The sequence below is a fragment of the Oncorhynchus nerka genome, linkage group LG16 (genome assembly GCF_034236695.1).
Source record: "Oncorhynchus nerka isolate Pitt River linkage group LG16, Oner_Uvic_2.0, whole genome shotgun sequence".
Lineage (NCBI taxonomy): Eukaryota > Metazoa > Chordata > Actinopteri > Salmoniformes > Salmonidae > Oncorhynchus > Oncorhynchus nerka.
In genome coordinates, this window is record NC_088411.1 from 11,683,354 (window position 1) to 11,697,304 (window position 13,951).

General features: G+C 43.0%; 1 protein-coding gene across 1 annotated transcript in view; it reads left to right on the forward strand.

The window, feature by feature from the left end:
- Positions 1-10,637, forward strand: part of LOC115144025 (glutamate receptor ionotropic, delta-1-like) — a 419,627-nt gene extending 408,990 nt beyond the window's left edge. The window contains exons 9-12 of the mRNA XM_065002294.1: positions 9,179-9,280; positions 9,446-9,643; positions 9,816-10,142; positions 10,581-10,637. Of these exons, the coding sequence (XP_064858366.1) occupies positions 9,179-9,280; positions 9,446-9,643; positions 9,816-10,142; positions 10,581-10,637 (684 nt within the window). The remainder of the gene's footprint in view (positions 1-9,178; positions 9,281-9,445; positions 9,644-9,815; positions 10,143-10,580) is intronic.
- Positions 10,638-13,951: the final 3,314 nt, after the last annotated feature.

The window sequence follows — 13,951 nt, forward strand, 5'->3', positions numbered from 1 at the left end:
CAGCTAATGGCACGTCAAGTGCACTCAGTCCTGTTGTTGTTCATTATTACTGGGCCGGTCTCCACCACTTTCCAACAAACTAGGCTATTACCCCCTGAGAAGAGATGAATATATTTAGCTAACTTAATCCTGCCTCTGGTATGGATTCTAATAGTCCTATGTCTGTTGTTTGACATCCGTCACGTAACCTCAGAAGTGTGGAGCTGTAAACACACAATGGTATAAACCCGTGACCAAGTGGTTACATATACTGAGAGGTTTTTAATGTTGTGTTACATGTTCCAAGCTGAAAATATCTGTTTGGTTTCTTAATATTTTCCTCATCTTTGATTTTTCACATTCTCTTTATCTAAATCTCCATCTCCATCTGTACCTGTCGGCGCCTCTACCAGGCTATTTTTCACAAATCAAACGCTTCGCTCCGATGAAACGTCTCCATAGATTAGACCTAAATGGAGATTGAGATGTAAAGTCCCTATTTCTGTCTGTTGACTTCTCTCCCTTTTAACCACAACAGGGTTGACATTTCTCGCTTTGCTACCAGTTTCTTATTTCGACTGTTCTATTTCTGACCTACCCTTCTATTTCTCACCTACAGTTTTATTTTATATCCTCTTTCACCCTGCATTATAACGTTTCAGGCTTTGAGCTCGGCACTATTGTCGTTGAGTGTAAATAAACACCCAAAACCTCTGTATTTTCTTAATACGAACCATTATTCGAATATATGATACGTCATGATGCATGTTGTTTACACCAATATGTATTCACACATACACATGCACTGAGTGTACAAATCATTAGGAAAACCTTCCTGATATTGAGTTGCACCCCCTTTTGCACCTCAGAACAGCCTCAACTCATCGGGTCGTGGGCTAAAAGGTGCAGAAATCGTTTCACAGGGATGCTAGCTCCAATGCATCCCACAGTTGTGTCAAGTTGGCTCGATGTCCTTTGGGTGCTGGACCACAACTTGACACACACGGGAAACTGTTGCGCGGTTCATGACACACTCAAACCAGTGTGCCTGGCACCTACTGCCATGCCCCATTCAAAGGCACTTAAATTGTCCTGCCAATTCACCCTCTGAATTGTCTCAAGGCTTAAAAATCATTATTTAACCTGTCTCCTCCCTTTCAACTACACTGATTAAAGTGGATTTAACAAGTGACGTCAATAAGGGATCCTAGCTGTCACCCTGGATTCTCCTGGTCAGTCTATGTCATGGAAAGGTGTTCCTAATGATTTGTACATGTGTTTGCTTAGTAATCCCCAGCATTAAGCCCCAAGTGTTAAAGTTCAAGCTCACCACAGTTGAGTGCAGGAAGGAAGGTAGGTGAAAGCCCCTGTAAGTGTTAACCGTGAATTAGAAGACTTAGAACAGAGGATGCGTCATGATGCACATTGTTTACGACAGTACATGTTTACACATACGGCATCTGCTTCCCCAGGCTTAGTAGTCCCCAGTACTTGGCCCAAGCTTGGCAAGACCTTACTAAAAATGGAAACGTCACTCCAACATTCTCTCCTTACCGTCATTAACCTCTCGGGATTGTGACTAGGCCGTCAGGGCAGTAGACGAAGAGGGGCTGACCACTAATAATTAGCCTAATTTATCTTCTTTTAAAGTCATGACACTAACTACCAACGCATTCTCTATTCCCTACGCAACGTGCAATAATGCTTATCCCTTTATTACAGTGGGATTTTAAAAAACCCGAGTCATGTATTCAGAAGAATAACGATGATTCAGTACGAGGATTAGCACAACTGCAATGAAAAACCAAGCGCATAGAGGGTAGGAAACTAGAAGGGGAAAAAAAGACAGAGAATCAGATCACTCTTCAATTCTATTTAGCAGTCAATGGGTGTTTCTCAATATGCATACTATCGTGCTCCATACTCTCTTGCTCCAAGTGCATTCTCCGAGGACGTCGTCTTGAGTACGTTGTTGTGAGGAGGAGAGTGTGGCGAACGCATGAAACCTTTCATTTGAGAAACACTCGCACTCTCCCTACTGTTTTACCTCACGCTGCATCTCCCCATTCACTGAACCTTATACCAGCCAGGACAGTGGTGACAATAGAGACAAAATAAGGTATACACAAAGCAAGCGTTTAATTGTACAATTATCAGCTCTATATTATCACGTTTCAGGAGAAGACCCAGATGCAGACAGTGTCGAAGTAACACACGTTTACTACTAGAACAGGGGGCAGGCAAAACGACAGGTCAGTAATTAGAGGCAGAGGTCAGTAATTAGAGTCCATCAGGTTCAGAACGGCAGGCAGTCTCGGGGTCAGGGCAGGCAGAGGTCAATAATCCATGGTGGTGTGACAAGGTACAGAATGGCAGGCCGGCTCAGGGTCAGGGCAGGCAGAATGGTCAAAACCGGGAAAACTAGAAAACAGGAACTAGAAAAATACATGAGCAAGGGGGAAAACGCTGGTAGGCTTGACAAACTCAACAAACTGGCAACAGAGAACACAGAGAACAAATACACCGAGGATAATGGGGAAGATTGGTGACACTTGGAGGGGGGGTGAAGACAAGCACAAAGACAGGTGAAGCAGATCAGGGTGTGACAGATAGGTGTGAATTGTGATCTAGTTAGCCAGCTACACTTTGATTTGGACTCACACTCCGACCCTCCCATGCTCCAATTTGCATGCTCCGAGCACGGTAGTATGCATTTTGAGATACAGACCATTTTTATCTGTTGAAAAATTAAGCCGTGATGTCACTGGTAGGCTAACAGCGTGAGTCAAGTATTGCGTGTATCATTCACATCACGCAATTACGTGCTTTGAAGCGACTAGGCTAGCAGGTACAATGCAATGTGGTGTACTAGAGCTGTGTGGAGCAGATAGGTCGGTGTTGCCTTTTGTCTGCATTATGGTGAGTCCCTACTGGGAGAGATAGTACAACACAACATGGCTCAGTCACACAGCAAGAATGGATCCCACCGGTGGTTCTAGGCCTGTCGATTAGATCTCAACCAGGACAGAGAGGTGTAATCTCTGTTGGTTTGACACAGCGATAACGTTTTTGATTGGGGTTAAAGGAGAGGGGGAGAAAGTGATGGGAGTCACAAGTGTGTCAGACGGTCTCTGTACATAGGTGTCTTTGTGGTCTTTCAATGGAGAAACGGAGATAGGGATCCATCAGTGGGCTATTTCAAATATTAAAAGGGCTTATCGCCTTGTAGCACAGCTTTGATAAGATTTGCAGGGATCCTGCTGGCTCTGAAGCCTGATAGGCTTGTTACAGTGGTAGTTCTGCCCACCGACAACCAAAATATACAGGTTGATGTGCTTCTCTTTCCTGGAGCAGAGCTGAATTACACAGACAGTCATTTGGAACATAATGGGATTTGACTGAATAGAAGTCGTTCTGAAATGAGTGCATTTCAAAGGAGAAGAAAAAGCAGGGCTTTCGTGACCATTTAAATATCTAACAAAAACAATTTGCTGTTCAGAAATCCTCAGTAATATATGCAAAATAATGACATGGGGATATTGTTGATTTTGCTTTTCACTTGTTAGTCCCTAGTAATATTTTGTGATTTCTTGATGAGTTGAGCTAGGTCTGCAAAGTTTTGAAAATAAACGAGCCTGATCATTTGTTTAAACTCACTGTAATAGAAGTGATATTGAATATCTCTGATACGTTTGAATCTGCAATAATTCGTGCTGCGGTAATTAGAGAAGAATAAACAGCGCATCTAAGTATTGTTATTTTTACTCCCCCGCCTGCATTTAAATAAACAAAGCACCACCAGCGTTCTAATCATTTCAATTCTTGCCACACACTAATTACACTTAGTTGGCTTTTCTGTGAACTGTCTCCAGAGATGTAACTTCCTGTGGGAGAATCAAAGATCAGAGACAGCATAATAATGAAATACACAGGAGTGGATTCAACACGAATACACCATTTCATCAACAGTATATTTTTTGTCTTCTCAGAGTGGTTTCTGTATGCTTTCCAAAGAAGTGGAGAGTAGAGTTGATATTCCTCTTTAAGCCTATACTTTCTATAGCTAGAAATGAAGGTGCCCTGCCTGACTACACTGTTAGAGAAGGCTGGGGGTTCATAAACATTGATGGAAGAGAACATCAATTAAATGGTTGTGCTTTTCTCTCTCCGCCTAGACTCAGAGCGTGACTGAGTTGAGCGACATTGGACCTGATGATGCAAACTTAAGCAGCGCTGCCACATGGCTAAAGGGAAGCATTTAATCATTCACTACGGTTCGTTACTTGTAAACAAACACAGTTTGACCAACACTTACATAGCCTGTCTATTTCCATGAACTATTAACACAAAATCGAGTGATTTTCTGTCTTCTAACAATCCAAATATATTCCTAACTCCCCCTTTGGTTTTATGAAATTGTTATACACATTCATCCAGACGATCTTCTCTGTCATAGCAGTAATCCATCAAAGCCTCAATGTAATTTTGATCATCCGGGAAGAGTTGGCCAGCGGGCGTGTGATACATTGACGTGGGGTTCAGCTATCCTGACAGATAGTCACACCAGTATCCTCTCCGCCTCGAGCAGTTTTTAGATCATTTCTGTGAAAGGACATGTATTAAAGGACGGGCACAGCAGGTGTGAAGTGGAGGCAAGCGGGGCATTTAGCTCCGTCGCCCACTCAAAGCAGCGTCACAGATGACTGAGAGGCCTGACATTTTTACAAAGGGAAGAGGAATGGAAGCGCATGCTTGGCAAGGCATAGACCCACCATTGAGCTGTCCACCTTGAGAGCAGGATGCGCTTCCATCCCTCAGAGCCTAGTTCCTATCGAGGTTTCTTCCTAGGTTCCTGCCTTTCTAGGGAGTTTTTCCTAGCCACATTATAAGTAATTTATGACAACTTCTGATTTAAAAAGGGCTTTAGAAATACATTTGATTGATTGATTGTCTGGGCTGTATTGTCTGACCTGTCTGCTGATCAGAAAGTGTTCCCTGTGGACTAGGATAGCAGTCTAATGGCGTCAGCATGCTTCAGTTCAGTGAATGACAACAAAGATTTTATTGAAGAATCACCAACGAAGGGGCGTAGACTTCGGCTCCAAACTTCGGTTTGTCTCCAGAAAAAAAAATGTGTGCGCTCGAACAACCCCTGATCGAAGTCCAAAACAAAGAAACGCATCACAACGTCGTCATCATACATGCACGAACTCTACCGAACTGTTTCGGCTTGGAAGCATGCGGACGCCTTAAGCCGCTGCCTCCAGATCACATATCAGCATGCGTTCCAATCCAGCCCATTGTTCATTTAGCACACTCTCCTTTATATTTCCTCTCGACCTCTGTCCTATCCAATCAAACCAAAAAATATGTGAGTAGTGGGACTTCCCCATTCCTTTAAAAGGAAAATAGAGCACTCCCATGCAATAGGAGGATATGGGACTTCCTGTAGAACAGGAAAGAGTACTATCATGGCCGTACTGAGAGTCAGTGGCGTCAAGTACAATGCTAGAGGCTAATGGTGACCATTGCCCACTAAGCATTTGGCACTGGAAAAGCTAGCGGAACTGACTTTCCTCTTAAAACATAAGGCTACATTATGAAATGATTTTCTGTCCTTTGCACATGTCTGAGATTCTACATTATGTGCACAGAGTTCATTATGATTTCTGTTCAAACAGCTGTTAGAGCCCTAGAGTTTGACACGACATCACAGTTGAGTTACCTTCCGAGGCAGAAACCATGGTCCGTTCATGTGCAGGATTGAAATGTACCCGGGTCGATATAGATTATGAAGTTCAACATGGCGGATCACAATGAAAGCCATTGAAAAGTGACCCATGCGATCTGATTGGATGATTTATGCTGTTTCCTCACTACCGTTATTATGAGGCCTTCATTGTGGTTGAGGCCTGACTTTGAGGCTGAGGTTGTAATAGATATTGACTTTATGCTGTGAGACTGTCATGGGTTTAAAGCAGTAGGCTACAGAGCCACTGATTTCTCTATGATTTTCGATAGGTGTTTTGCTATTTCTGTTTACTGAGATCCATGTATTTGTTCTTCAAGAAAACTCGCTTCCTTTGATGAATACGTTGCAGTTTGTAATGTGACTGCAGGGCATACAGTGCCAATAACACATTTGTAAAGTGACTCACTCAAAATGTGATACACTAAATTAGCTGCCTTTTTAAAGTGTATCATTTTCCCTGTGCCTCTGGCTTGGAAAGTAATTGTTTCAATTAATTAAAGAAATAAATTAATCATACTCATAATCACAGAGGTACAGTAGTAGGTTATAGTTTCATTAGTTGACATAGTAGTTTCGGCATCTTATGTATGGTTTCAACAATTCCATGGTGTTTGGTACTGCTGCAGGCCCTAATGTACATAAATCCCTAATGACTTAGAGATCACCAAGAGGACGGCTGAGAATATCTGCATCGGAATAATGGTCTTCTCTCTGAGCTCAGGCTGCTCATAGGGAAGCAATATTTTCCTAGTTAGCCTTTCTTTATATGCCTGTGGGGCTACAGTAGCTCAGGCACATTCATCCTGATGAAAAGGTGTACATTAGTATATGAAGAAAGCATGGAACCCTTTACATTTAAGATGGTTACCATGGTGAGGTTTTCACTAACTGGTGAAATTGATGGTAATATACACTCACCTGCCAGTTTATTAGGTACACCCATCTAGTACCAGGTCGGAACCCTCTTCACCTCCAGAACAGCCTGAATTCTTCCCATCCGTGACAAGGATCAACGAGTTGTGCGTTCTGAGATGTCGTTCTGCTTGTGGCCTGCCTGTTACCTTGCACAATTCTTGGCATTCTCCTTCGACCTCTCTTATCAACGAGCTGTTTTCGCCCAAAGGACTACCGCTGACTGGATGTTTTTAGTTTGTCGCACTATTTTAGGTAAACCCTAGACACGGTCATACGTGAAAAGCCCAGGAGGGCAGCCGTTTCTGAGGTACTGGATCCGTTGCGCCTGGCACAGATTAGCATACCACGCTCAAAGTTGCTAAGGTTACTCGTTTTGCCCATTCCAACTGAATGCCTCGATGCCTGTCTGCTTGCTTTATTTAAGAAGCCACGGCCACATGACTCACTGTATGTAGGAGCGATACGTTTTTGTGAACCTAATAAACTGTATATATTGTGCTGTAATATACACTGAGTGTACAAAAAATTAAGAACACCTTCCTAATATTGAGTTGTCACCTCTTTTGGCCTCAGAAAAGCCTCAATTTGTCGGGGCATGGACTCTACAATGTGTCGAAAGTGTTCCACGGAAATACTGGCCAATGTTGACTCCAGCGCAGCCCACAATTGTGTCAAGTTGGCTGGATGTCCTTTGCGTGGTGGAGCATGCTTGATACATACGGGGAAACACCCAGCAGCGTTGCAGTTCTTGACTCAAACCTGTGTTCCTGGCAGCTACTACCGTAACCTCTTCAAAATGCACTTACATATTTGCCTTGCCCATTCACCATCTGAATGGCATACATCCACAATCCAGGTCTCAGTTGTTTCAAGGCTTAAACCCCCCCCCCATCATCTACACTGATTGAAGTGGATTAAAGTGACATTGACAAGGGATCATAGCTTTCACCTGGATTCCTCTGGTCAGCCTATGTCATTTATGTCAATGTGTTGTACACTGGGTGTAGTTCAGTAAACATCTGTAGAGTGACTGCATGCGTAGGGCTTATAACTGAGTGTATGTGTGTTTGTATCGCCCTATGCTTGTTTATGTTTGTGTACTGCATGCCTCTATGCTTGGAAGTGCTGTAAAATAACAATTATCCTACGTGGTCCGTTTAATAGCGTAATAATAACATTAGGCTGAAGATTCAATTGGAAATGAACTGTTATTAAATCTGAGGGTTAATCTTCGAAATCTGGTCATAAGCATTCTTTCAAACGAAAGTGAACCGTTTTATTGGGCTGGATTGTGTTTATTGATTTTTGAATGTGTGTCACATCATTGTGTGAAATTGTTCATAAAATGATATGAGTTTAATCAGCTGTTATTGCTGTGGTGATGGGTCACACACGCATTCACCCATGCGCATACAAACAGACACACGCACACGCACGCACACACGCACACACGCCCGCACAACCCGTGAATGGACCTCTTTATACTGTAGGTAACCCATGATAAGATCTGGTATCCATGACACACATACACTGAATGTACAAAACTTTAGAACTCTACTCTTTCTATGACATAGACTGACCAGGTGAATCCAGGTGAAAGCTATGATCCCTTATTGATGTCACTTGTTAATCCACTTCAATCAGTGAAGATGATGGGGAAGAGACAGGTTAAAGAATGATTTTTAAGCCTTGAGACAATTGAGAGATGGATTGTGCACGTGTGCCGTTCAGAGGGTGGATTGGCCAGACAAAAGATTTACGTGTCTTTGAACGGTGTATGGTAGTAGGTGCCAACTCAATATCAGGAAGATGTTCCTAACGTTTGGTATACCCAGCGTATGGAGGTGGTCTGTACAGTTTCAACTGACCGAACGGTTTGACCAGTGAGCCCAATCCTCTCTGTTTGTGTTTCATTTCAGCCAGAGGACTTGTCCACTTGGCCATGCTGTCAGAAATACAAATGTCATATCAAGTAATCAATGAAGCAGCCTTGAAGGGGGACTGCAATAGGCCACCTGAGCAAAGCAGATTTCTCACCAGGATCAAACATGGTTGCAGGACACACACCACACACACACACACACTCTAGCGTAGATCAAGAGAGGGAAATATATTTAGTTGATTTTTTTCTTCTGTAACTATAACTCTGTGCATTAGCATGGCTCTACCTCAGTCAGCTGTTACCAAGGTAACCGTTTCCCCCCTTCTATCTATCTATCTATCTATCACTCACCGGCCACCTCCAAAAAACATGTAAATGGATTAAATTAGTAGTCGACGATGCCCTTTTCATATTACGAAATTAATTACTGGGGAATCTTTAAGAGGCTTTAATATCAGCTTTTCTTTGGTTGGCATATCAAAAGGTGTCTGGTGGAGATGGATTTTGGTGGGTAATTCTGTGTGATTGACAGCCTGAAAGATAGAACTAGGTCATGGAGAGATTGCTCTCTTTTCTGGGAAAAACATAATTGAACACTTGTTATCGACACACATTTATGAAAGTCTCGATCTCTCTCTTCTCTCTCTTAGCTGGCTACGTGGGACTCAGTCCATGGTCTGAATGGGAGCCTGAAGGAGAGTCGCATTGAGAACGGCATGCAAGGAGTGACGGTCAAAGTAGTAACACTACTGGTAAGGAACAACTTGTGACTGTGTTGTGCTGTGAATTGCAAACATGATCAATGGGGTTCCGCATGTGTGGAACTCTGCTGCCCGAAAACATAAGTATTTGATTCAGCACATTCACCCGAATTCATGTAACCTTTTTGATGTGATATTGTGTTTGATTTGGTATAGGAGGATCCCTTCGTCATGGTTGCTGAGAACATCCTTGGTCAGCCCAAGCGGTACAAAGGCTTCTCCATCGACGTGCTCGACGCCTTGGCCAAGATCCTGGGCTTCAAGTACGAGATCTACCAGGTGGCCGACAGCAAGTACGGCTCGCAGCTGCCTAATGGCTCCTGGAATGGAATGATCGGGGAGCTTATAAACAAAGTAAGGCTTTCTATATGGCCCGTGTAACCTTCCAACCTGCCACATTAACCCAAGGAAAAGAATGCCATTGGAGACCATTAACAAACACAGTTTCAACATGGTTTCAGTCCCAACTCGTCCCTGATTGACTGGGGGATGTTTGCTATCATTCTTCTCTTGTCTGTCCCCGTAGAGAGCTGACCTGGCCGTGTCAGCCATTACCATCACTCCAGAGCGGGAGAGTGCGGTGGACTTCAGTAAGCGCTACATGGACTACTCTGTGGGGATCCTGCTGAGGAAACCAGAGGAGAAGATCAACATCTTCTCACTGTTCGCTCCGTTTGACCTGGCCGTGTGGGGGTGTATCGCTGCAGCCATCCCCGTGGTGGGAGTTCTCATCTTCCTGCTAAGCAAGATGCAGTCACTGAGGACCCAGAATCCTCCAGTGCCACACCAGCAGCCCGCCACACAGGCGTCCAACTCCCTGTACAGTGCTATATGGATAGTCTATGGAGCCTTTGTACAGCAAGGTAGGACTAACAACTCTACTACATACTCATTTAGCTTTTATCTAAGGCAACATAGGCCATTTTATAGTAGAAAACTAATGATGTAATTTGTACGCATCAAATATTTAATGGGAAACATAAATGTTCATGTGCCTGTACTGTATGTGTTATTTGTGGGTAACATTTAAAAATGCATGATTCATAAAAAAATATCCTCTGACTATTTATGATAAGATGTTTTTACTCTCTAATGCACGGATCAACATCTAAGCCGATTTAGGTAATGAAAGTGATCCTATGCGTTACAATGCCATCGATAAAGTTGCATATGCGATGAAAAAGTCCACACAGCTGTTTCTGAGCCTATGTTGCTGCCTCATACATGTCACACACATTTATACAGTAGAGTTCTCATTGGACCTGAAAATTTGAGCTCGGTCCAACTCAAGCCCGGTGAGCTGAAGCCAGGAACCCAGGCCCGGTACATCATCACAGAAATTAAATGAGCCCGAACACCAAAAAAATACAGATTTCTAGAAAACAGTATATTGATTTAAACTGGTGTTGAGAATAATGCGGCGGAGGTGGGCGGCATCGGAGTGAGGAGACGAGGAGACGAGGAGAAAGCCCTTGGGCCTAGAAAAAGCGCAGGGTGGAAAACTCTTAGTTATGATTGACTGAATTATACACATATAGCTGATCAGAACATAATGCTATCATGTTATGTAGTTTAACAAGTGGATTTTGCTCTTCAGTCGCGTAGTAGGCTGTCCAACTCTCAACCGAAAGCCTGTGACTTGTCTGATAATCAATCAATGTGATTTTGCTTTACTGAATCTCCGTCTGTATATTTGGTTTATTGATTTTTTCGGGTGTGCAAGTGAAGGTGGTAGCTGATTTACTTGTTTGCTCATCTATCACTGATCAGAAGCACAGAGCATGAAATAATGTAGAGGAAATCAAGTGTATTATTTTGCTATTGACTCCTGTATTAGCCTTGATTTATCCACCGTCGAGCTGTACGAGCACGTCCTGTTATATTTGTCTTAACGTAACTTAGCCTACTTCAATATAATCAATCAATCAATCATTACATCATGACACAGCACACGAGTCATTCAGAACTTTAAATACAATCAAGTCATTTTTTATTTATTTTGAAATGAAATAGCAAAGAAGCCTTGAGAAATTAAACAATAAATAAATAACTACATTTTCTGCCAAACATCCATTTGAATAAATTACTCAAAAGCCCTGTGTTTTGAATGCATGTTTGATTAGCAAAACAGTTGGATCAGTTAAGGGTCTACTTTTGATAGTATACAAGGGTGTACATAGGGTGTATTTTGTTCAGATGTGTCGGCGTTAACAGATGCCATTGGAATATGGGCTTCTCCTGATCACTGAGATGCGCTGCATTTCGTGATCTTGTGGATCATCCTTCTCCCGAGTGCCCTCCACCCTATTCATATCGCAATTTGAAACACTGAAAAAAATCCACAGATTTCTCTGGCCCAGCCAATATTGGAATCCTGGCGCCTCTAGTGGCAGCTGCAGCTGAGAGAGAGACGGAGTAAGCTAAAAGGACACACAGTATTTTTCTTAACACAGCACGGCAAGCCCGAAACCGACCTGATTCAATTCACAGAATTTGAGGCCGGCCAGGTCTTACAAGTGAATTGATTCCTAATCACAAAAACAAGACCGGGCCCGGCCGTCGGGTTCCGTCAGGTTCAGGCTGAGAACTCTAGTATACAGTCCATGTAACATAGTGATTGCATTTCAAGCTTGTTAAGCTCACAAGAACACAGTTAAAGTGCCTCTGGATGAAGAAAAGATAGGATATGTTGGTTGGAATCCAAGACTGGCAAAAGGACTAAATGAGTGTGTCAGCAAGTCCTGTTGAACCCCCAGCTACATGTATTACCCCCTGGCGGAGAGCCCATTGAACCCTTTTAAGCCTCTGTCCTGTTGGTCCTTCGCTACTGGACACTATTTCAAGTGGACCCTTTTTACTGTATGGGAAAACAATGGTTCGTTATAACCCCGTTTTTCCTTGATAGTTATGGAACCTTTCTTTTTGTGAACAATTTGTTTTTTTATTGGGTCACATACCTCTGGCGGCCATACCCTATCGCCAAACCCATAATGTATATTTAAAAAATATATTTAAAAAAAAAGGTTTTAATCAAATTGAAATAAACTACACTAGAATAGACACAGCGAAGTCATTTGCTAAAACAACACTGTCAAGTAAGCATTTTACATCACACACCTACATCATATCCAACAGTTTAGAGATTTCTGAGGCGCCTGCTTTCCATGGTTCCAAAGTGCTAGGACTGGCTTTATTCATACGGGCAGTCGATAACTCCAACATAATAACGTCCTGAAAGTATGCTAGCCATTTCCTCATACTGTATGAAGGTCATGTGATGGCAACCAACGCTGAACAACATGTTTTTTTGGCAGCAGTCAACCCAGCCAGCCAAACTTTTCACGGTTTCTCATTCAGCTGCATTCCTGTGTCATCGTTAAGCAACAGCGGAATTGGTTCAAGGGGGACAGTTTCATAAATCATGTCAGAGAGAATGTACAACACTTTTTTCCAAAATTCACAAACCTCAGGACAATCCCTTACGATATGTTTGTATGTGCCAAGTGTATTGAGGTTCGGTCGCAGTATAGGCTTTGAGCCTGTTTTGCATGAAATCTTACAAATCGTTTCCAGTGCGATCTATGACAAAGTTTAAAATGAATTAATTGATGGTTTGGGTTCATTGATGAGTGAAATATATTTTCCCAGAAATTCTCCTAGTCAATACTTTTATTAGTAATTTTTTTATTTAACCTTTATTTAACTAGGCAAGTCCGTTCTTATTTAGAATGAAGGCCTACCCTAGCCAAACCCTAACCTGGATGGCGCTGGGCCAATTGTGCGCTGCCCTATAGGAATCCCAATCACAGCCGGTTGTGATACAGAATGGAATCGAACCAGGATCTGTAGTGATGCCTCTAGCACTGAGATGCAGTAGCTTCATAACCATGCTGTCCCCTCCCCTCCAATAGCCTCATCATAGACAGACAAATCATGTACCCATGTTTTAACCATTGAAAGATCTTTAAAGTTCTCAAGTTCTCAAGTTCTCATTTACAACTGTGACCTGGCCAAGAATAAAGCGCAGCAGTGCGACACAAACAACAACACAGAGTTACACATGGAATAAACAAACATACAGTCAATAATACAATAGAGAAAGTCTATATACAGTGTGTGCAAATGAGGTAGGATAAGGGGGGTGAGGCAATAAATAGGCCATAGTGGCAAAATTATTTACATTTACATTTACATTTAAGTCATTTAGCAGACGCTCTTATCCAGAGCGACTTACAAATTGGTGCGTTCACCTTAAGACATCCAGTGGAACAGCCACTTTACAATAGTGCATCTAAATCTTTTAAGGGGGGGGTGAGAAGGATTACTTTATCCTATCCTAGGTATTCCTGAAAGAGGTGGGGTTTCAGGTGTCTCCGGAAGGTGGTGATTGACTCTGCTGTCCTGGCGTCGTGAGGGAGTTTGTTCCACCATTGGGGGGCCAGAGCAGCGAACAGTTTTGACTGGGCTGCGCGGGAACTGTACTTCCTCAGTGGTAGGGAGGCGAGCAGGCCAGAGGTGGATGAACGCAGTGCCCTTGTTTGGGTGTAGGGCCTGATCAGAGCCTGGAGGTACTGAGGTGCCGTTCCCCTCACAGCTCCGTAGGCAAGCACCATGGTCTTGTAGCGGATGCGAGCTTCAACTGGAAGCCAGTGGAGAGAGCGG